General features: G+C 38.0%; 2 protein-coding genes across 8 annotated transcripts in view; both read right to left on the reverse strand.

Annotated features, from left to right (window-relative positions):
- Window positions 1-202: 202 nt before the first annotated feature.
- Plpp5 (phospholipid phosphatase 5) lies at window positions 203-6,028 on the reverse strand. 2 transcript variants are annotated; one of them, XM_015501270.2, is made up of 7 exons: window positions 5,898-6,028; window positions 5,623-5,731; window positions 5,102-5,192; window positions 4,645-4,708; window positions 3,841-3,965; window positions 2,945-3,115; window positions 203-1,569 (listed from the first exon to the last, which is right to left on the reverse strand). In XM_015501270.2, the coding sequence occupies exons 1-7, from the start codon at window positions 5,963-5,965 to the stop codon at window positions 1,406-1,408; spliced, it is 792 nt and encodes a 263-aa protein (XP_015356756.1). In that variant the 5' UTR covers window positions 5,966-6,028; the 3' UTR covers window positions 203-1,405. The 2 variants fall into 2 exon arrangements, with proteins under 2 accessions (XP_015356756.1, XP_048648752.1); XM_048792795.1 differs by lacking the exons at window positions 4,645-4,708; window positions 5,898-6,028 and having other exon boundaries at window positions 5,623-5,638.
- Window positions 6,029-6,588: 560 nt separating this feature from the next.
- Nsd3 (nuclear receptor binding SET domain protein 3) overlaps window positions 6,589-22,404 on the reverse strand; it is a 72,657-nt gene continuing 56,841 nt past the window's right edge. For 3 of the 6 annotated variants that reach the window (XM_048792792.1, XM_048792789.1, XM_048792788.1), the window contains 5 exons: window positions 17,311-17,427; window positions 15,468-15,609; window positions 14,104-14,210; window positions 13,089-13,290; window positions 6,589-12,673 (listed from right to left, as the gene is read on the reverse strand). In XM_048792792.1, coding sequence (XP_048648749.1) covers window positions 12,432-12,673; window positions 13,089-13,290; window positions 14,104-14,210; window positions 15,468-15,609; window positions 17,311-17,427 — 810 coding nt within the window. In that variant the 3' untranslated portion in view covers window positions 6,589-12,431. The remainder of the gene's footprint in view (window positions 12,674-13,088; window positions 13,291-14,103; window positions 14,211-15,467; window positions 15,610-17,310; window positions 17,428-22,404) is intronic. The other 3 variants (XM_015501273.2, XM_048792790.1, XM_048792793.1) reach the window with 2 other exon arrangements.

Genomic DNA, 22,404 nt, shown 5'->3' on the forward strand with positions numbered 1-22,404 from the left:
TGTTTTCATTGTCATAGGCAGATATAGTTCAGAATTTAAAGGTGGCAATTATAAGGTAAATACAGAAATGATTTTTTGATATGCATAAATGTCAGCTAGTACTACACATAATAGTTGATAAATCACTTATGTCAGATGGGGAATCCAATGTTTACAATACGTTCCGGTTCCTGGGTGGTACCACACAAACAACAACAAAACACACATTCATCATTTTATTTGAATATCAGGTTTAGTAAAGGAAGAAGTGCATTGAAAATGTGTTATAAAAAGATATACATAAGTAAAAATCGTTTAAAATATAATTACAATAAAGAAAACAACAGCTAGCTGTAGGAACTAGATCATCATTTCTGATGATGTCCTGTAATTGTTTCTTGTATCTTCTTTTGAAGAAAAGATAGAAAATGATTCATTTGTCCTCCAAATAATTTCTGTAACTTCTTTTCTATCTTAGTTGGCAGATATGAATTTGGGCAAGAAGCTCATTAGCACAAAGAGAAATGAGGTAGAAAAAAATCATCTGTTGTTAGTACTGAAACTACATTCCTGACCATTTTCTTCTTTTTTGCTCTGTTCTCTTAGTAATTCAACAGATTGTTTATGCCCACAGTGTTCAAAATGGACAGCAACACCAGATGCCTGGACTTGGATAGATGTACACAGGAGTGGTAAATTAGCTAAGATTGGACATTTTCCTATTTAAGGTTTAATGGAATTGTCACTAGAGAAAGTATATAGAATCAAGATAATTTGGTCATGCCTTTGATCCTAACATTTTGATTTATGAGAAACAAAAAAAAAATTTTTTTTTTTTTTGATACCAGGGAATGAACCCAGGGGCACTTAACCACTAAGCCACATCCCCAGCCCCTTTTAAATATTTTATTTAGAAACAGAGTCTTGCTGAGTTGCTTAGGGATTTGCTCAGTTGCTGAGGCTGGCTTTGGCTTTGATCATCCTGCTGCAGCCTCCTGAGCTGCTGGGATTATAGGCATGTGTCACTGGGTCCAGCTCACAAATCTGATAATTAACTAGCTTCTAGGATAAGAGTAGGGCTGTGTAAAAGTCTTTGAGAAAAGACCCTTTAAAAAGTAGCATTTAAATTAAATATTAAAACACTAAATCTTAAGATTATCAACCTAATGGATTGTATGCATAAGCCACTGGAGAACTATTGAAAGATCCCTTTATTGAATGGGTGGCATACAGTGGTGGAAAAGAACTTTGATTCCTCATGGTAGATCATGTCAAGTAGGGCAAAAGTTCATAATCACATGGAGGCTGAATACAGTGTGGCTTATGCCATCACTTGTACCTTGGAAGAGATAAAAAGGCCAGAATTCTTGTTATGTGCTTGGTTCTAAGGTTGACTTGCCTATTCTCCACTGAATTTAGATTTGACTTAAATATCCAAATAGTAAGAATCACCAGGCTTCTTCTGAAGAGCAGAAAGTGCATGTCTGTCAGGAAATGGTTTATGGCATTCTTCGTCAGTCAGAGGAGGATAATACTGTCTGTAGCAGGCATAGGCAAATGTCATTCCAATCATGGATCCAACTAGTACATCTGAAGAGAGAGGAAATATAAGGTATTTTTTTAAACATTTTTTTTAATTGTAGTTGGACACAATACCTTTATTTTTTTATTTTTTATTATTTTTTTAATTTTAATATTTAATTTTTTTTAGTTTTCAGCGGACAAACAACATCTTTGTATGTGGTGCTGAGGATTGAACCTGGGCCGCACGCATGCTACCGCTTGAGCCACATCCCCAGCCCCAATACCTTTATTAATCATATTAGAATTTTAGATCCCATTAGACACTGGACAGAATAGGAGACTTGGCCTTCCAGGTTATTCTTACTTGTAAGTCCCCGCCCCCCCTCTTTTATCACTCTTACTTGTAAGTTCCCCCCTTCATAGTTGTGGTTTCTTTAGACTTTCTTAATTTTGTCATATAGTTATAGGATTAGCATAGTCAGATTGTTCTTTAAACACATCAGAACACACCATTACTTTGTGCAGAGGGGACTAAATTAGAATTTTTTTAATTCACAAGAGTGACAAAGATTTATGAATTGCTTGCTATTCGTTGACCTGTACCATTTCAGTAGTCCTAGAGGAAGGAATAAACTCTTTAGGAGTTGCCTCTCTTTGCTCATTCTTTAAAATATGGCTCCCGAGGAGCGAGCAATACTATTGAATTTCTTTTGGAATTGTGGCTTTTCTTTAAAGATATGCTGTCATTTGGAATGTTACTAGCATTCATCCTAAATTTCTTTGAGAAATGATAAAATACCAAAGTTTTTGTTTCTGAACAAATTATAGACAATAAGCTTGATTTTCAAAAGAAATAGATTGAGCTTCTAGGTTTGTTTAAAAAATGTGGCAAGGGCTGGGGTTTTAGTTTAGTGTAGATGCTTGCCTAGCATGTGTGAGACACTGGGCTCAATTCTCAGCACCATATATAAATAAATAAAATAAAGGTCCATTGACAACTAAAAATATATACATATATTTTTTTCTTTTGAGATGGGCCTTTGCTATATTGTCTAATCTGGCAACTTCTGGGCTCAAATGATCCTTCTGCTTTAGCCTCCTGAGTAGCTGGGACTGCAGATGATGTATACCACCATGCCTAGCTTTAAAACTTTCTTATAGATGCAATTTAACTGGAACTTAACAGTGCTTCAAATAATGGAAAAATTAGTACATTCTGTTTTGGTAATCTCTCTTTAAAAGGTTAACTTTTGACTTCCATATATCTTATAAATGTATACTCTTAATACAGAACCTAGACCACCCACACTTGTTCATGTTCATTCATGCAACATATTTAGTGAGAAAGCACTTAGTGAGAAAGCAAGTATCCTTAATGTCAGTTGTTAGGGATAAAAATGAATAAAACATGGAAGCTTCCATGGCATGAATACTTGCTTACCTTGCCAGTGATGTTTGTAGTCACAGGTGCGGGACAGTGCAATTACAGCTGCAAAAAGTAGAGGTGACAGAAAGGCACAGAACCTCCAAGATTTCCCACGGCCTTGTGGTGTGAAGCAGTGTAACTTCCCTGCCAGGTAGAAGGAAGCAAAGGCCAGACCAGCAAATGCAACTAGGACAGACAAAAACCTATAAGTATTTTTGTATGTTTTTTGGTGGTGCTAGAGATTGAACCCAGAGCTTCACACAAGCTAAGCAAGCATTCTACCACTGAGCTATACACCCCCAACACTCAATTCCAAATACACTAGGGAGTACAAATATATTTCATAACTTTTTGCATATTTCTGGTGTAGATCACTGATTGTGAGGAAAGAAAAGGGAAAATAAAGGACTTTATTTTGTTCCTAAGTTAATATTTTTTACCTGAGGATAGGTTAGAATAGCTCTATGATTTTAGGCAGGTTATTTAACCTCTTTATACTTTTGTTTCCTCATCTATAAATGGGAATCTTAAAAATAATAGTACCCACTTTAGTGGGATATTGTGAGCTATAAATGAGGTACAAATTTTAAATGCTGCAGAGCACATGACACATAGTAACTCTTTAGTAAAGATTAGTTATTTTGGGGGACAAGTACAAGATTACAGGATGTAGGCAATTAATACAGTAATAATAAAATGTGCAAATCTCATGGATATAAACTACCTCTCTGTACTCTAATATTTACTGACATACAAGGTTCAGGCTTGTAAAATCACAGGGTTATTAAAGAAGAAGGGAATTCCAATCTGTAGGTGTAAGAACAACTGTAGTTGGATGTTCTCATCCCTACAAGCTTCCTAGGTTAAACACATTAATAAGCATTCAAGTTGAATCCATATGAAATTCATACAGGAAGAATGTCCACTAGGGAAGCTTTTGCGACCCTCATTCACCACATCTTTATCCCCTGTACACATCAAGTCAGAATGGGCTAGTCCATCTGGGAAGCAGCGGTAAAAGAAATCTGGGCGTGGCCTGGAAGAAATAAGCATGATTTAAACATTTAAACTTCTAGAAAGTATTTTTCAGTTGTATCAGACATCAATATTCCTTTTTTGTTGTTGTTTTTTTTTAAAGAGAGAGGGAGAGAGATAGAGGGAGAGAGAGAATTTTTTTAATATTTATTTTTTTTTAGTTTTCGGCAGACACAACATCTTCGTTTGTATGTGGTGCTGAGGATCGAACCCGGGCCGCACGCATGCCAGGCCAGCGCGCTACCACTTGAGCCACATCCCCAGCCCATCAATATTCCTTTTAATTGTTGGTATATAATGTCCCAGGGCAATATAACTAGAGTAGGATAATTACCACATAAGAAAAACCTAGTTCCATGGCTGAAATTTAAATGAGGGGAAAAAAAAGTGACTTTAGCGTGCAATTACATTTTAGGGCAAACAAATCACACTTCGACTTTAGAGATGCACTAAGGCCAAGGACTGTGCTGATTGTTAGTGGGAAATGCTGTTAAGCCAAAAAAGAGTCCACTTGTCATAATCAGCAGGACTGAGGTAGGAGGAAGTGCTGAATGAGAAAGATTAGACTGATGATAAATGAGAAAAGGATGATAAAGATGTGTGATGGATTGCTATTCCTGGTCTTTCCTGATGGGGTGAGGACTGGGGCAGGCACTGGGGTGCTAAGTCTTATCACTTACCTTCCCACTATCAGTTTTATTGTATTGGTAAAGACACCAGTCAGAGCTAGAGCAAGGCTGGCAGCTAGAAATAAAAGAAATTGTTAGTGGTATCTACGTGGGAGGAATTGCGTATCTACTGCCTCATGAAGACAGCAGCAGCTCATGCACTTTTTGAGATAGTCCAACAAGACCTGAGCACAAAAATAACTATGGTGCTCAAGGACCATCCTTTGTAGTAAAGGGAAAACTTCTGTACCTAGCCAGAGACATTCCTGAGGTACAAATAAGCCAGTATATAAAGCACACCTGTAAGTTCTGTCTCAGGGGGTTGCATGGCATACAGGTTGATATAATTGCTTTAGCAATGTGGAACTCTGGTTTCTGCATAGGGTTCTAGTGCCTGAACTCTACCACTGGGAAGCATCTCATTCCTAGCTCTAAGAATACATCATCATCAGAAAGGGCTAGCTCTTACCCAGGCAGGCTTGTTTGCTGTCTGCTGTATTTGCCTTCTTGAAAAATTTGGCCAGGAAGATCACAGACAGTGGAGAGAGGAATGCAATGACCTGAATCAGAATGTGTCAAAAGCAAAACAGCAAAACCCCACATTAGTTGTTAAAGTCACTCCTACAGGTAGAGGGATGGACATTACAGCAGAACTTCCAGAACAGAAATAATTCCTATATGTAAGCAGAGGTCTTTTAGGGTCCTTTGTTTCTGGGGGGTGGGGTAGCTGGGAGCTGGCAGTTCCACCAGTAAATAACACCCACTATTCTAAAGGACCAGTTACTTTCACAGAGAATCCATTTGCATCCAAAAGACTTACATCTTGCTCTCTAAATCTCGACCTTAAACATCAGGAAGGAAATTCTTGAGCACATCAACCAAGGGAACAATAAGTTCTCCACAAAGATAATCTGGGGGCCAGAATGACCCACTTTTTGCATCCTAGCATCAAACAGTATTGTGATAGGCAAAGGATAGTTCTTCACTCACAAACATTGGCTTGGTAGGGAAATACTCCGCTTCCACATATGGATTCCGGTAAAGCCACATCTCCTCTGGCTGGATATGCCTCTGGAAGGGAGGGAGAAGTTCAGTCACCCTGAGGAGGAAACAAAAGCATAGAAGCTTCTTGGCATGCTGCTTTCTCCCGGAGGACCCAGCTGCCTGGCTGGCGGATGAGGCAGGCTGCCACCTCCAAGGCAGTAGTGTCTCCCACTGCCTGTTAACAGGTGCCACGCTCTGGGATCCGACCCGCAATTCCTTACAGGAAGGCTGCGAACAGCAAGACTCGCACACCCACTTCGGCCCCAAAGGCAGCGGCTGCCTTCTCCATCCGGCCAGCGCGCCCGGGCGTTCGCCGCGCTGACGTGGCGGCTGCTGCGTGGAGACGCTGCGCCAGGGAAGAGGCTGCCTGCAACCCGCCTGGCTTTAAGCGCCGGCTGGTGGGCGCCGCGGGAATGGCAGGAAGCCATGGCAGTCAGCCTCCTTTCCCCAGCCAGATCTGCTATCAGGAAGATCTGGCTTCTAGGAAGCAGGAGGGGCCCCTTTCAGGGCGTCACCTAGCACAGCAATGAAAGCCAGCTCCGCAGGGAGCTGGTTCCACTAGTGCCCAGCCAAGCTGCAGGTCACCTTTGGGTCTCATACCAGTGGGATGAAGATTGATTAGCATCTCCCTTGGGGACTTTCACCAACCAGGTGGTGCGTAGATGGTCTTTTACCACACCAAAGCAAGAAGCAACGTTCTCTAAGAATATTTCCTCTATGAAAAACAAAACTCACTTTTTAAGATCCAGTTTCTTAGCAGTACTGCAGCATTTTGAAGGAAGAAAAGCTGCATGAGGTTGGATGTTTTGTGTTTTTAAGCCTTCCTTCCCCCAACACACAAAATCACACAATGCTGGCCTCCTGTCCAATGAGTTGTAGCAAAAAATTATAGACAAAGAACAAGCCCACATATTTAATTTGGAACATACAAGACAATTTATTGAAGTCAATCTCAAGCAAAATCTGAAATCAGTGGAATGTCATTAAAAACCTTCCTAAATGAATCCTCACAGAAACAGAAAACACATTTGAATTCCAAAGTATTTTGTAAAATAAAAAAGGCAACATTTCAGTAAATATAATGTACAAAAATTATATGTTCCTACCAGCATACACATGAGTAAGAAGCTTAAATATTACAGGCATTTCTAAGTACACTAGTCAACAATGAACTATATACAGGTTAACCAAGCTTTGCACATTTCACACTTTGCAATTAAACATAGGCCAATCAACAAAATCCTCAAAATATTATATATCTTGAAGTCTATGTGGCAACATCAAGTCATTATATAGTAATGCCCTAGTGGAACACCCCCAGGGAAAGTTAATACTAATCCCTAGTGTCAAGAGCTTCCAGCAGAGTCTCAGAAACTCAGAAGAGATTGACTTTTAGTGAATATTGATATTTTGTTATCAAAGACTCAAGTCTCAAGTGATTAGGTAAAATAACATTTCACAGGATCTACAAAGTTTATTACAGATAAACAAAGTACAGAAATAATCTACAAAGGTTATTATCATAAAGAACATGAGAAAACGAAAACGGAATCTGTAGGTATCTGTTGTGCAATATCACTCAAATGGGTACAAATGAATTTCTCATATCAATTCCAAATATGCACACATCCTTGTATATAAAAAATGATCTAATTAGCCAGTTGTAATCATTTAGCATCTTGGTTATTTAGTGGCAACATGGTCCTTAACACAGGATATGTAGACAGAACAAATGGGATAATGTCAATGACAACAAAGTCAAAAATTTTATCCAGTACACTTCTAAACTGACAAAATACCTTGTAAATACCTTATACAGGCAATCTGATGGGTACTTGAGAGCCATTTGCACACATCAAGAGTCTTTTGGCCAGTAGGGAAGGGGAGCAGTGGAAGCTAAGGGTGCTTTCTCATTCAGTGGCAGATGCAGTCATGTCACTTAGAAATGACTTTGGCAGCTATTCTGTTTTCCCTTTATGCTTACATGTTAATGACTTTTGGAGTCCAGTATAATTGCTATGGACTGACAAAAACCCCACAAAAAAACAGAAATGGTTTTTGAAATACAAGGGTTACACATAGCATTTTAGGAGTGTAACATAAGTGCATCCCTCCTGCCCCCATAAGCATATAGTAAAAGAAAATAAGTGTCTGGGGATAGGGTTAACAAAAAGAACATACATAGGAAATATTTGTAAAAAATGTGACTAGTATCCCGTGCAGGAAGAAGTCTCTTCCTTAAAGGTGCACAATAAATCTGAGCTATCTCCTGTGGACACACTCCTATTTGCAGAATTTTGTCTTTAATCCAAGATAAAGAGGAAAGAGACTAGGCTATTTGTTTCCAAAACAGTATACAAAATGAAAAGTTTTCTACTCCATAAATTTAAAAAAAGAAAATTAAAATAAGGAGAATCTTAAGAGTTTCAAGTACTTAAAAAACCTGAATTCAATGAAGTAGAGGTCTCAATGTTAAAGTGACTACATCGTACCTGTGGTAAACATTATCATTCCCCTCCCTTACCTTAACATAACCTCTTTTTTTCCCCAGTACCCCACCCCAGACAAAAGTTGGTAAGATTTTGGTATATACAAATTCCCAACTTTTCAATATTTGTTAATTCCTTGCAAAGCTGTCTACTTATATCTGTTGGTTAATCCATATGAAAATGGAACAAAAAAACAAACTTTTTGTTTTCAAATAACTAGAGACAAGTTTATATGGCCCTAGGCTGAAGGAAATTGTTCCATTTGATCACTGCAGCAACTTGGACAAGTGGGAGGAAGGAGGCTAGTTATATCAGCCTTGTAAAAAGTAATTCAAGTTTACTCTGTACTGCCCAGCAATAAAGCAACTTTCCAATGCCATTGTACCTCTGTAAAATTACACCACAAACAAGCTTTCCAAGTTGTAAGGACTCCAAAGAAATTTGTTTTCTTATCCTGTTTGGATGTGACTGTGGCAGGTAGCACCTTGACTTTATGGTGAATGCTAAAAGATGACCTTTGTATTTAAAAATCAAATGAAAGACACACAACAGGTCTGGACAGTCCAGAAATTACATTCTGAATAGATGGCATCTCTGATTCCAAACTGTAGGTCTGGTTTGACCCTGTTAGGAACATATCATGCAAGAAACTACTCAAAAAAAGAAACTGTTTCATGAATTGGGAAAGTTGCCCAACAGCCTGTCCCACCTAAGAGTACTTTACACGATTAGCTATTCAATATCTCAGTTCCACATTATTTACAGGCATGTTGCCAAATTCTGTGTGAAAGCAATCCCCCACCCACCTCCAATTATCTTTTTAGTTTTCAGATATGTTCCTGACTTGAACACACAGAAATCTCTAAGCTTCCATGATCCTAAAACTCAAGCCTATTTATTCTTTAGCTTAAACCAGATCATTTTTTGAGAATTAAAAAAGCAGAAACTTATTAAAACAAAAATGAAAATAAACCCCACTTCACTCTGATCTCCAGTACTGATTTGACAATAAAGAAGTGAATCACTGGTTCCAGCTGCTTCAGCATGACAGGAATAAAGGGCCATCTTCCCCCTCCTTCTCTGCCAGCCTCATGCAGCTCTTCTGATTCCTCATAGTCATTGTGGTCCTGTCCCTGCCTCCACTGCAGTGCGTGTGAAGGTTTCCCACAATTTCATCTTTAGCTCTTACTGATCCAATTCCTGAAGCTTTATGCTGATGATCAAAAGTGTTATGTTCACTTCTTCCTCCAAAGAATTAACATGAGGTTAAAAAAAGAATCACCACTATTATCCCATAATGTAAGTTATTTCATTTTTGGACAAGAATAAAAACCATCCACTTATTCTCTGACCACATAAAGATTTAAAAGTTAATAGCTACTAACTTCAGACTGTAAATAAGCCGTATGTCTTTTGGAATATTCACTGGCATAGCCCAGGCAAGCACAGTACATGTATACTTATGCACACATAAAACACAATTTTCTTTCTGCTTCCATAAGATGTGACTTTAAAATAGATAAATAGGTCAACATTAACACCATGGAGATGCAAGGAGAGGTCCTTGGCACTGGCATGACTAAAACCACTTTTTAGATCATAAAAGGTGTTAGAGCTACAGTTAGCTATTTTGTTTTCTACCTTGGTTTCTGAAATGATAGAACAATCCTATTAGTCATAAAAAAAGTTAAAGTCTCTGCAGAGCTCTATTATAGATATAAAAACAAAATGTGACACAATGAAGATGCTGCATAAAAATAGTTAAATCTAAGGTATTTGCAGTATATAGGATGTACCCTGGCTTACCATATAAAAGTCATCAGATATTAAATAGCACTAAGTCCAAAACAAAACAAGAAGATACAATTTTATGTTGGATATTGTTTCAACAAGAGTTGCATTTGGAATATTAAAAGAAATCCTTGTGTTAGTAAGTTTAAAAAAACATACATTTATATCTATATAAAATAAATTTTAGTATGTTAAAACCTAAATTTTCTTATTTTTTTCAAAGAACATCTAATTGCCCAAGAGCAAAGTTTAGTGTTCTCATGAGCTACATTTCATATTACTTGTAGCAATTAGATTTGATAACACGTACCTCTTTCTTTTGGGATCATATCTAATCAACAGAATTATTGGATTCCCAATAAGTCACCTCAGAATGAATTGCTTCTACCAGGCAAATGGCAGTTTAGGAGCTTAAGTAAAGGATTTGTAGTGTTGTTGCTTTTTTTTTTTTGATTGTTTTTTTTTTTTTAAACAAGAGAGAATCCAGTATAATTGCACATTTATATACAGAGAGAGAGAGAGAGAGAGAGAGGGAGGGAGGCACAAAATAGCTTTTCTTTTCAGAAAAGAGCTCTAAATCGATAAGGAAATAGAACACACTTAACACAACTGAAGGAATGCAGTAGAGCATCTACTTGCCCTATTTTCATAAGGTTAATTAGATACTTCTTGAAGGCAAAAAAATTCTATCAGGTACCAGCAACTGCAAACAGTCAAAATTCACGGAGAAAGTTAACAATCATTCAGGCTAACCATAGACTTCTATTTAGTACAGTGTTACAATAAAGTCTAACAATAATTATTTTATCCAAGGAATACTGGCTACTGTGTGTGTGTGTGTGTGTGTGTGTGTGTTCATTATTAAAAATTAAATGCAAGTGACTTTTGTGGGCAGACAACTTGGTATACTTTTATCAATAAGACTCAAATATTAGAGTCAAACAATTTTGCTAACACTGGCTTTCTTGGGAACTTTCTCCAAGAATTTCCTAAGATGAAGTGTGTTTGTGTGGCTTTTACATACCCTGTAAAAATAGAAGTTTTTCCCCTTACTCAACAAGGGCAATCTTTTTTTGGTACCAGGAATTGAATCTGGGGGGGAGGGGGGGACTCAACCACTGAGTCATATCCCCAGCCCTTTTTATTTTTTATTTTGAGATAGGGTCTCACTAGGTTTCTTGCAAATTTGCTAAATTGGTGAGACTGGCTTTGAGCCTGCAATCCTCCTGCCTCAGTCTCCCAAGCTGCTGGGATTACAGGTATGTGCCACCACGCCCATCCAAGCACAATTAAGTACTGGATAATACTAATTAGAGATTGTTTACATATAACTTGGGGATGCCCTTACTGCCTATCCCCCAAATTAGGAACACAACCAAAAAGATCTATTCAAAATACAATTTAGACTCACTTATATGGCATTACTAGGAAACATGACTGAATGGTGCTGACAACGAAATATTTGATTAGGAGAGGAAAACAGAAAATATAAAATATCCATAATTCCAAGTCAAACATTAGACTGGACATTAGATGGGGCTCATATGGTCCAGCTTTTGTTCTGTGCCTTTCATCTCCCTTTAGCTGCCTTTATCAGTGTGTCAAAATAACAGGAGTGGCCATTCCACCTATACATTCATATCCACATATGCACTCCACCAAAATGTTGTCAATGGATAACATTTTAAAGTCAGTGAGCACACCCACTCCTTTTCTTCCTCCTAAATAAACAGATGAATGAACAATCAAACAAAATACACATTATATACCTTTCTAGGTAGAGTTATCATATCACAAAGCCCCCCTGGTTTAAGACCAAAGAGAAAATTCACCAGGGCATTTGTTTTCAAGAGGCCAGATTTAATACTTCCAGACAGCCCTTCTCTAAGACTATGAAAAACATTCTGAAGGGAAAGAGAAGGTAGCCTACTTACTGCTCAGTAAAGAGGTATATAAAGGTGATCATTTCTGGAGGGCTTCCTCTGATTCCTACTTCACACACACACACACACACACACACACACACACTATTTGAACTACACATCTTGAAGTTCCTAAAAATGAAAATAAATAAAGGAATGATGGCTATTTTTGCTCTATACAACCAAGAAACATATCTTAAACTTTAAATTGATCTTATTAACAAAATTTTCCTTTCTGTTTGTTCTTACTTTAATAAAAGCAAAGACATCTTTTTTCCTAGCTGCAAAGACATTGAAGCACAATAAAAGGCAAGAAAAAAACAAGGGAATTTAACCCTCCAGAGAAGAATCCCTACACCAAGAAAAACAAAGCAAAACCCAGACACCACCAACTGCTTCTGCCTGTGTACTCTGGTTTTCCATTTTTGCTTTAATAAGGCAGTTCCGATGGCAAAGGCTATATGCGCTGCAGCAGTCTCTTCTTTTTGAATGCATTATCTACTTGCTTTTTTCTTTGCATTTAAACAGGAAGGGGGGATCATCACCCATTTATTTATTCTGTTACTTCTTCTCCATGATCTTGTGATTCCCATTTACATTTGATCTTGCTCCAGTATTCTGGTGACACAGGAGATAAGGGGTCATGTTCAGAGCAGCAGAGTCGGCCTTCCAATGCAGAGGGAACCAGAGCTCCCTTTTCATGATCTTTACAAAATGAGTGTGGACAGAACTCACAGAAGGAAACGGCTGCACTGCTGCACTCATCGCACTGATGCCACGGGCACTCCCACTTTCCTAACACAGGGTATGGGAGGAAGGAGGAGAGCACCCGGGTTAGTGCCTGTCTTGATAACCCAGGAAAACCCAAGACCCCACCTCCACTCTGAGTGGCGATTGAATTAGATTGAATACAACTCCAAATTCCAGCCAAACATACACCTAGTAGTGTTGTTTTGTATGGATATGAGCTAGTGGCCCAAACCCAACGCCATAGGTCCAATAACCCACCTATGGTAATACTCAAAAGAAACTGATCCTTGCTGCCACACAGGGTATCCCAGTTCACCTGCATAATTTTATTTGCTATTGCTGTTTGTTCTATTCAATGTCACTTACTTCATGGTTCTACTAAGGAGAATAGAATGTACTCTGATAAACACACAGTTACCAAAGACCCAAACAGAGAAAGGGCCTTGCAGGTCTAGCTTACCATATGGTGGCTGAGTCAGGTTAAGGCATAGGAGGTGGTATGCTTTGGGACAGTCTTTTTTGTCACACATGACCAACTCTCCACCATCTCCACATTGAAAACAGTAATCTTCTTGCATCTGCTTTGGTTCTGTTTTGATTTTTCGTCTCTTCTGCTTTAACTTGGCATTTTTCACCTTCTCTTCAATTGTTGCTGCACATGCCTAGTAGGAAAGAAGGACCACAGTTTCAGTGATCACAGATAGTGTAGGAAGCAATATATAGAAAGGAAAACCCTTTGTTAATTTAAATTCATCTTCTGTACAATTCCTAAAAACACCAGGTGGACCTTTCCTATAAAAATACTACAATAAAAATAAGGCTTTGTTTTCATTGACTTTTGAAAAGGCTGTTTTGTTTAATTGTAAAGGTGGTGATAAATCCAAATAACTTTTATTAACTAATACTTAGACAACTTGTGAATTCTTTCTCTTTTCTTCTGTGTGTGTGTGTGTGTGTGTGTGTGTGTGTTACTGGGGATTGAACCCAGGGGCACTCTAACACTGAGCTATAGCTCTATTCCTTTTTTAAATTTTATTTTGCAACAGGGTCTTGTGAAGTTGCTCAGACTGGCCTTGAACTTGTGATCTTCCTGCCTCAGCTTCCTGAGTTGCAGGGATTATAGGAGTGCACCACAACAGCAGGCTATCTGAATTTTCCCATTAAGTTCTATAGTTCACATACTACAACATTCACTATTCAGCAGTCTTAGTATATAGTTAATTAATAAAAAAGTTTCAAGAGGATTGCCAATTTCAAACAATCAGAAGTACGAATACAATTCAGAACTAAAAGATCTTACTAAAATAGGATTCCTAGAAAATCAAAGTGTGTAAACTACTGGTAAACATTCCTGATGATCCACTAAGTAGAGCAGGTGACCATTTGACAGCTTTTTCCTGAAATGGTTATAAGCAAACTTCTGCAGCCCCACTTCTATTTTCTTTTGGCTAGGGGTGCTCCCCCCCACAACTGACCTTTGGTCGCACTCCTAGAAAGCCACTGCAGTTATCTGCCCCACAGTGGCACTCCGTTCTGCCATTGCCCAGACAATCCAAGTTATAATTAAACGTTAACTCCATCCCTAAAATATAAGAAAAATAATTATGCATACTCAAGTCATGAGGAAGAGAAAAGCTGTCAGATATACTCTCATACTGGAAGATGCATAATTCTGACATGAAGACTTTTTTCCCTTCCCATAATCCACCCTCACTGAAAACAGTGATGGACGAAAAGAAAAAAAAAGGGGGAAAGACAGTAAAACATCTCCATCAACAATTATGACAACACTAAATATCCTAAAAAGAAGTTATATTCTTTTTGATAAAAGTGGTTGGAATGATGTAATAGGGACTAGGAATCTGCAACCTGTGATCAAGAAAAGAGCATCTAGTTTAGCCTTCTTTTCTAAAAGGTAGTCACTCCCGTTTCTAAATGAACAAAGTGATCTTGGAATTGTGATGATGCTATTTCTCATATGTAATGCTTTATGTTATAAATAGAAAAAAATTCAAAACAGAGGTTTACTATATACATCAAACATCCAGGGATTCAAACTAGAGCCTCCCAAGCTTCTTGCTAACTGGGCTTGACCAATCTACATAGTTCTAGAGAGTTTAAATATGTCTTAGCTACAGAATTTCTCTTCTCACCTTTTTTTTTTTTTAATTTCACAAAAAAGAATCTTAGTTTTGCTTTTAAGATCTGGATAGAAAAGGAAAAATGAAAGCAACAGCTCTGGCTTTCAAGGCTTTTTATGTCTAATTTGAAACAAAATGATCTTTCAGAGTAAAAAACAATAACAAACAATAAAACCAACTGGTTTTAACATAAACTTATTACTTCTAATACATTTTAAAAAGAAAACAACAGCTAAGCATCTGGTTACATTATACAGAAAGCAATCATTAGAGAAGTAATGCACTAGCATCATAGACACACAGAATCCTGACACATTCTCTCTTATATAAAGGCTCTTGCTAAGTTCTCTTTTCAGGATATAATTTCTTTTTTCTTTTTTGGTAGTGGGGATTGAACCCAGGGACACTTAACCACTGAGGGCCATATCCCCAGCCTTTTAAAAATATTTTACTTAGAGGTAGGGTCTCACTGAGTTGCTTATGGCCTCGCTAAATTGCTGAGGCTGGCTTTGAACTCGTGATCTTCCTGCCTCAGGCTCCTGAGCCCCTGGGATTACAGGTATGCGCCACTGCTCCCAGACAGGATATAAACTTTTACCTTTCATTGACGGGTAACAATTTCAAATATAACGTGAACTTTTCTGAATGAATATTTGGGTATCAAACCTAAAGAAGAGGAGATCAGGTTACTTTTTTACCTGCAGGAATATCACAAAGGGCAAAAAGTCCAACTCGAACATCTCCATTCACTGTCCACTTCTGTGTTTCACAGTTTGGATTACAACTGTGGTTCATAAAACGAGAATAATTTCCTTTTGGGCCAGCATCAATTATACGATCCTTCAGGAAGAAAAGAAAGGTATCTTTGACATAAAGCTAAATATAAGTCTATTTTAGAAACATCCAACTTAGTCAGGGGTCACAAGGCAACAGCATTTTGCTATCTGCTGGTGTTTAACAACTGATAAGTCTCAAAATGTGACACACTCTGTGCAGTTTATTAAGTTCTCTAATTTATATGATGACTTTCAAGTCATAGTAATTAAGATAAACCATAATTTAGTTTCTTTTTAAGTTTGCTTCTAGAAACAAGCAGACCACCAAATAATGCTACTTAGATTAGCAAGCCATACAGGTAGGTATTTTCTAATTAGGAAACTTCAAGTTCAGGTAACTACTCTAGTATTTTGCTGTCAGCCCTCATTCTTGCTCAGAGCAGGAAGCAAAACTAGTGTGATGTTGATGCGTTTAGTATAAAAATATAAGAAGGAAAAATGAGAAATCTCCCCAGATGAAAATCTGGAGATTTGTTTGATGAACAGACTACTGTGTGGGTCAGACTTTCCAGTAGTTACCTATTTTATTTTCACTTATACTGAAGTTCAAAAATATAGTAAAAAGATGAACGCTTAGGCCCCTGAAACTGAACTGAGAATCTGGAACAACATTCCTACATGTTGTTGTCAAGCTGGCTGAAGGGACCTCGGTGGTAAGGATAGGTAGGGTTCATGGAGCCAGACTCCAGCATCGTCAAAATTGGCATTTTAACTTCTGTTCATGAGAAATTTTTTGAAAGTTATGAAACTTTCAAACAATTATATATCAGGCAAAATACTTTTAAAATGCTGTATCTTTTAATTTATAGTGGGTATATATTTTTAGTAGTGCTAGGGATCAAACTCAGGGCCTCACACATATTTGGTATGCTCTAACACTGAGCTGTATCCCAAGCCCTAATCATAGTCTGATTTTTAATTTTAGAGATATCCTGGAACACAGAAAACATGGGTACTAGTCTTGGCTCTTAAATGATAACAAGATATTCAACAATTACTCACCATGTCTGGACCTCAGTTTCCTGTCCTCTGTAAATCAGAGGACTATTGAAAAGATTGTATTATATGTAATATATAGGTCTTACAATTATATGTGTTATTAAATTGGCAGTTTTACTATCATTTTTCTTATGACAACACTCATTTTCCTAACTCATTAAAAATATAAATATAGAAGTTTAGACTTTTTGTTAAATGAGAAATTTAATGGTGATTTATAATTTAGAATCACAGAGCTAATTCTTCCCTTCAGTGATAAAGAATCTGAGGGGCTGGGGTTGTAGCTCAGTGGTAGAGTACTCTCTTAGCATGCGTGAGGTACGAGGTTCAATCCTCAGTACCACATAAAAAATAAATAAATAAAATAAAGCCATTGTGTCCATGTACAACTAAGGAAAAATATTTTTAAAAAGGAACTGAGGCCCAGGTCTTTCATAATATCCAGGAACTAAAATGCAGATCCAGATATGTAAAACCTATTTCTGGTTATCTTTTCATTCTTAGTATTTTCTTATATGACATGTGCAAGGCTTCAATAATGATTTATTTCGTATTCTAGAATAATCAGCACATTATAGTTTGCTGGCTATTATAAGACATTATAATTTGCTTGGGAAAAATCAAAAGAAACTGAATTCAACCTGAAACCATGAAACAAGAACAGAAAATCCCTTTTTCTTACCCCCCAAAAAAAAAGCAATTTTACCTTTGTAACAGTTAACATATAAAAATTAGTTACACTGTTCTCGTGGGCTCGCTTGATTCGAAGTCTGCATTCTTCTTCATCAATTAATTCACCAACATATTCATTTACAAATTCGCCCTGCAGAGAAGCATGTAAATATATAACTAAAATCAGTGTATCATATTATAAAATATTGCTTAACACAGCTATCCTCTATCATAATTAACTAAAAAGAATCCTGAAATAAATGAAACCCTGGAAATAAATGGTAATTTATTTATAAATTACAACAGGGGCACTATTTTTCTTGTACAAGTGCCTCATAAAGTGCCAATCTACTTGTCTTTTCTTGCTAAGAATACATTTCTATAGTCCAAGTGATACCACATGACATGTTGCTAGGATCTGAGGAAAAAATTAACCCCAGACTTTGAAGCTATATAATTACCACAGACTGGTTTGTAATTATCACTCCAGGTTTGTAACTGTGAGGGGTTGGGAGTAAGAACTGGGAAAGATCTGAATCTGAAACAAATAAGCTCTGTCTTTGTTTTTTAAACTTTTTTATTTTGAAGTAATTTTAGATACTCATAGGAAGTTAGAAAAAATAGTGCAGAGATCTTTGTACCTACCCTTCACTCAGCTTCCTCCATCTTGCAGATCCATAGCACAGTATAAAGCCAGAAAACTGACATTGGTACACAAATCTCAGGCTAATTCCCTTGAGATACAGCCAAGTTATGTGTATTAACAGTTTGTTGGGCTGGGGATATAGCTCAGTTGGTAGAGGATTTGCTTGGCATGCACAATGCCCTGGGTCCAATCCCTAGCACCCCCAAAAATAAGCTTGTTTTTTAATTGCTGACTAGTGTTCCTCAGAATGGATATACTAGTCAGTCTAACCATTCATTCACTGAAGAACATTTGAATTGTTTCCAAATTTTGGCTATTACAAATAAGGCTGCTATGAATATTCTGGAAAAGTTTTCATGTAGATAAAGATTTTCATTTTTCTGGGACAAATGGTCAGGAGTGTGATTTGCTGTACCATATGGTAAGTGTATGTTTGTTTGTTTATCTGTTTATTTGGACTGTACCCAGGGGTGCTTTACCAATGAGCCACATCCCCAGACCTTTTTATTTTTTGAGACAGGGTCTCACTAAGTTGCCAAGGCTGGCCTCAAACTTGCGATTCTCTTGCCTCAGCACTTAGTCACCTTGCTAGGACGGGCAAGACCCGGGTTCGATCCTCAGCAACACATAAAAATAAAGGCATTGTGTTGTGTTCATCTACACCTAAAAAATAAATATTAAAAAAAAAAAATTGGGGCTGGGGATGTGGCTCAAGCGGTAGTGTGCTCGCCTGGCATGCATGCGGCCCGGGTTCAATCCTCAGCACCACATACAAATAAAGATGTTGTGTCCGCCAAAAACTAAAAAATAAATATTAAAAATTCTCTCTCTCTAAAAAAAATATTTAAAAAAATTGTAGGAAAGGCTGGGAGCAGTGGTGCATGCCTGTAATCCCAGTTACTTGGGAGGCTGAGGCAGGAAAATCGCAGGTTTAAAGCCATCCTGGGGGTGGGGGCAAGGGGCTGCTGGAATATAGCTCAATGGTAGAGTACCCCTAGGAATCAATCCCAGAACTTCAAAATAAAACACTGCAGCAAAAAATGATAGGCTGTAATTCAAGATCTAATACTTTTTCTGTAAGTATGAAAAATAGGCTAGAAATGAAGCTCAGTAGTTGCTTATACTTATTAGCATATGTAAGACCCTGGGTTCAATTCTTAGCATCCCCAAAAATTTTTCCAGAAAAGAAACCACTATATAACAGGAATTTTTTTGTTTGATTCTGGCACACATTTTCAGTAGTCTGTTATGTATGAAAAGGGGAAGGACTGTGTACATTCAATTTCATATTTGTTTTTTATTTTTTAGTTGTTGATAGACCTTTATTTTATTTATTTATATGCGGTGCTGAGAATTGAACCTAGTGCCTCACACATGCCAGGCAAGTGTGCTACTGCTGAGCCCCAACCGCAGCCCCTTATATTTGTTTTTTTATTGTGAATGTAACAAAAATCATTTCCATGTTGCTTTAACATCATTATGATTATGCTTTTCCACGACTGAATATTTATAGCTATTTTGTAAAAGGCCAATTGTCTTACATTAGTAATCCTTCAAATGCTAAAGGGAAGATCAGTCCAGATTGTATTTTCTTTTCCCTTGATTATATTATTAACTTAAAAAGTTATTTTAGAATAAATGCAACTACTATTAAAAGGTTTAACAACATTAAACTTGATGGATTTCAAGATAGCCCTATAAACTTCTCCAGAGTCATAGAAAACATTTGTATGTGTGATATGCATAGCATTAAAATAATATAATTTTTATTACATAACTCCCCATACATATTTTTTTTTAGTACTGGGAATTGAACCTAAGGACACCTTACAACTGAGCTATATCTTCAGTCCTTATTTTTTATTTTATTTTATTTTGGTATCAGGGATTAAACTCAGAGGTGCTTAACCACTGAGTCCCCAGCCCTTTTTATTTTGTATTTTGAGACAGGCTCTAAGTTGCTTAGAGCCTTTCTAAGTTGCAAAGACTGGCTTTTAACTTGTAATCCTCCTTCTTCAGCCTCCCAAACTACTTGGATTACAGGCATGCATCAGCAGGCCCAGCTCATTATATAACAACTTTAAATGTACTTGACCTTTTTGTTTTTGGTACTGGGTACCAAACATGGTTTAACACTAAACTACATCCCCAATCCTTCTTAATTGAGACAGGGTCTCACTAGGTTGCCAAGCCTGGCCTCAAACTTGCAATCCTCCTGTCTAAGCCTCCCAAGCAGTTGGGATTTCAAGTGTGTGCTACTGTGCCTGGCCAAAGTTCTCCTTTTGAAACCTATTTTGGTCACAGTGACATAAAACTGACTAGAATTTTATAGTTCAAATATGAGGTATTCCCCAAAAGCTCCTATTAATGCAGAAATGTTGGGAGGTGAAAATATTGGATTATGAGAGCTGTAAACTAATTAGTCCATCCTAATTGAAATGCAGTAATTGGGTAATAACTTTAGTCAGGAGGTATGTTTGGAGGAGGTATATCCTGGAAGAATGCATCTTTCCTATGGGCCCTTCCCTGTTCCCTCTCTCTGCTTTCTGACCCCACATTGAGCTGAGCAGCTTTCTTCTACTGGGCCCTTCTGCCATGATGAACTGTCTCACCTTGGGCCCAGTGTAATGGAGCTGGCCATCTATGGACTGAGACCTCTGAAACCATGAACCCCAAATAAACTTTCCTTCCTCTAAGTTGTTTTTGTCAGATATTTTGGTCACAGTGACAAAAACTGGACTTGACAAACCCAGGTTTGATAGACTGACTCTCAAAGTGGTCCCTCTAGTCTAGCCAGGAGCAGTGACACATGTCTGTAGTCCCAGCAGCTTGGGAGGCTGAGACAGAAGGACTGCAATTTCAAGGCCAGCCTTAGCAACTTAGCAAGGCCCTAAGCAACTTAATGAGACCCTGTCTCAAAATAAAATAAAAAGGACTAGGAATGTAGCTTAGTGGTAAAGTACCCCTGGGTTCAATCCCCAGTACCAAACAAAATAAACCCCCCAAAACAAACAATCCAAAACCAAATCCCTGCCTTCTGGTGTTCATGCCCTTGCACAAACCTCTCCCCTTGAAAGTGAGCATGACCTGTGATTTGCTTCTAACTAATACAATATGGTAATAATGATGGTGTGTATGTGTTCTGTGAGTTTACTACTTAAGACCTTAGTGTCTATCTTATTGGGAGTCTCCCTTCCATTCACTGTAAAGAAAGCAAGTGACTATGTTGGGAACCCCAGGTGGCAAGGAAATGTGGGCAAGAGCAACTCCTGGCCAACAGCAAGAAACCATCCCCCCAAACAAAGAAACACCAACCTGAAGCTCTCAGACTTACAGCTACAAAGAACAGAGTTTTGCCAATAGCCACATGAACAGAGAGGTGGATCCTTACTTAGCTGAGGCACAAGCTGAGAACATAACCCTGGGAGACTGGTGGGCACCTTGATGTAACCTTCAGATTCTAAGTAGAGACCCAGGCTAAGCATTGCCTGAAATCCTGAGCTTCATAAACTGTGAGTTGCTAACTTGGTGGTAATATTGTTATATAGCAGTAATAACTAATGCACCAAGTCAGATGGAGGCACTCCCTACTAAAATCCGTAAGTTTCTCATCCCATCGTCTACAAGGCCCAATAATATTTAACCCCTGGCTACCCATTTCACCTCATCTTTTACCTTCCACTCCACTCCTTGTCACTCTTCTCCAGACTTATTAGTTTGCCTTTTCCCTTCAGTACTGGGGACTGAATCCAGGGATGCTTTACCACTGAGCTACATGCCCAGCCCTTTTTATTTTGTATTTTGAAACAAGGTCTCATTAAGTTGTCAAGATTTGCCTTGAACTACTTGAACTCCTCCTGTCTCAGCCTCCTGAGTCACTGGGATTACAAGCATGTGCCACCACACCTGGCTTATGATAAGGCCTTTGAACTTGCTTTTCCTTTGGTCTGAAATGCTGTTATGATAGATCTACATGGTTTTCTACTTTACACATTCAGGTTAAATGTCACCTCTTCAGGCTTCCTAATCAATTGAAAATAGTAATCCCTGTCATTAGCCATTTGGGGGAGGGGGGGTACCGAGGATTGAACCCTGAACCATATCCCCAGCTCTTTTTAAAAATTTTTTATCTTGAGTCAGAGTCTCACTAAGTTGCGTAGGGCCTCACTAAGTTGCTGAGGCTGGCTTGAAATCCTCTTACCTCAGCCTCCCAAGTCGCTGGGATTTATAGGCATGTGCCACTGCATCTAGCAGCCATTCCCTCTTTTTTTTTTTAATTTTTAAAATATTTATTTTTCAGTTTTTGGTGGACACAACATCTTTATTTTTATTTTTTTATTTTTATGTGGTGCTGATGATCGAACCCAGCGCCCCGCGCATGCCAGGTGAGTGTGTTACCACTTGAGCCACATCCCCAGCCAGCTATTCCCTCTTATAGCTTTATTTTCCTTTGCAGCATTTAGTGGTCCTTACATTATATAT

Source organism: Marmota marmota, unplaced genomic scaffold, assembly GCF_001458135.2.
Source record: "Marmota marmota marmota unplaced genomic scaffold, marMar, whole genome shotgun sequence".
NCBI lineage: Eukaryota > Metazoa > Chordata > Mammalia > Rodentia > Sciuridae > Marmota > Marmota marmota.

Coding starts and splice junctions, on each gene's coding strand:
- Plpp5 (XM_015501270.2), bottom strand. CDS start 5,965: ATGGAGAAGGCAGCCGCTGCCTTTGGGGCCGAAGTGGGTGTGCGAGTC. Junction 5,193..5,622: donor TCCCTACCAAGCCAATGTTT/GTGAGTGAAGAA, acceptor ATTCTGATTCAG/GTCATTGCATTCCTCTCTCC. Junction 1,570..2,944: donor CTACAAACATCACTGGCAAG/GTAAGCAAGTAT, acceptor CTCTCTCTTCAG/ATGTACTAGTTGGATCCATG.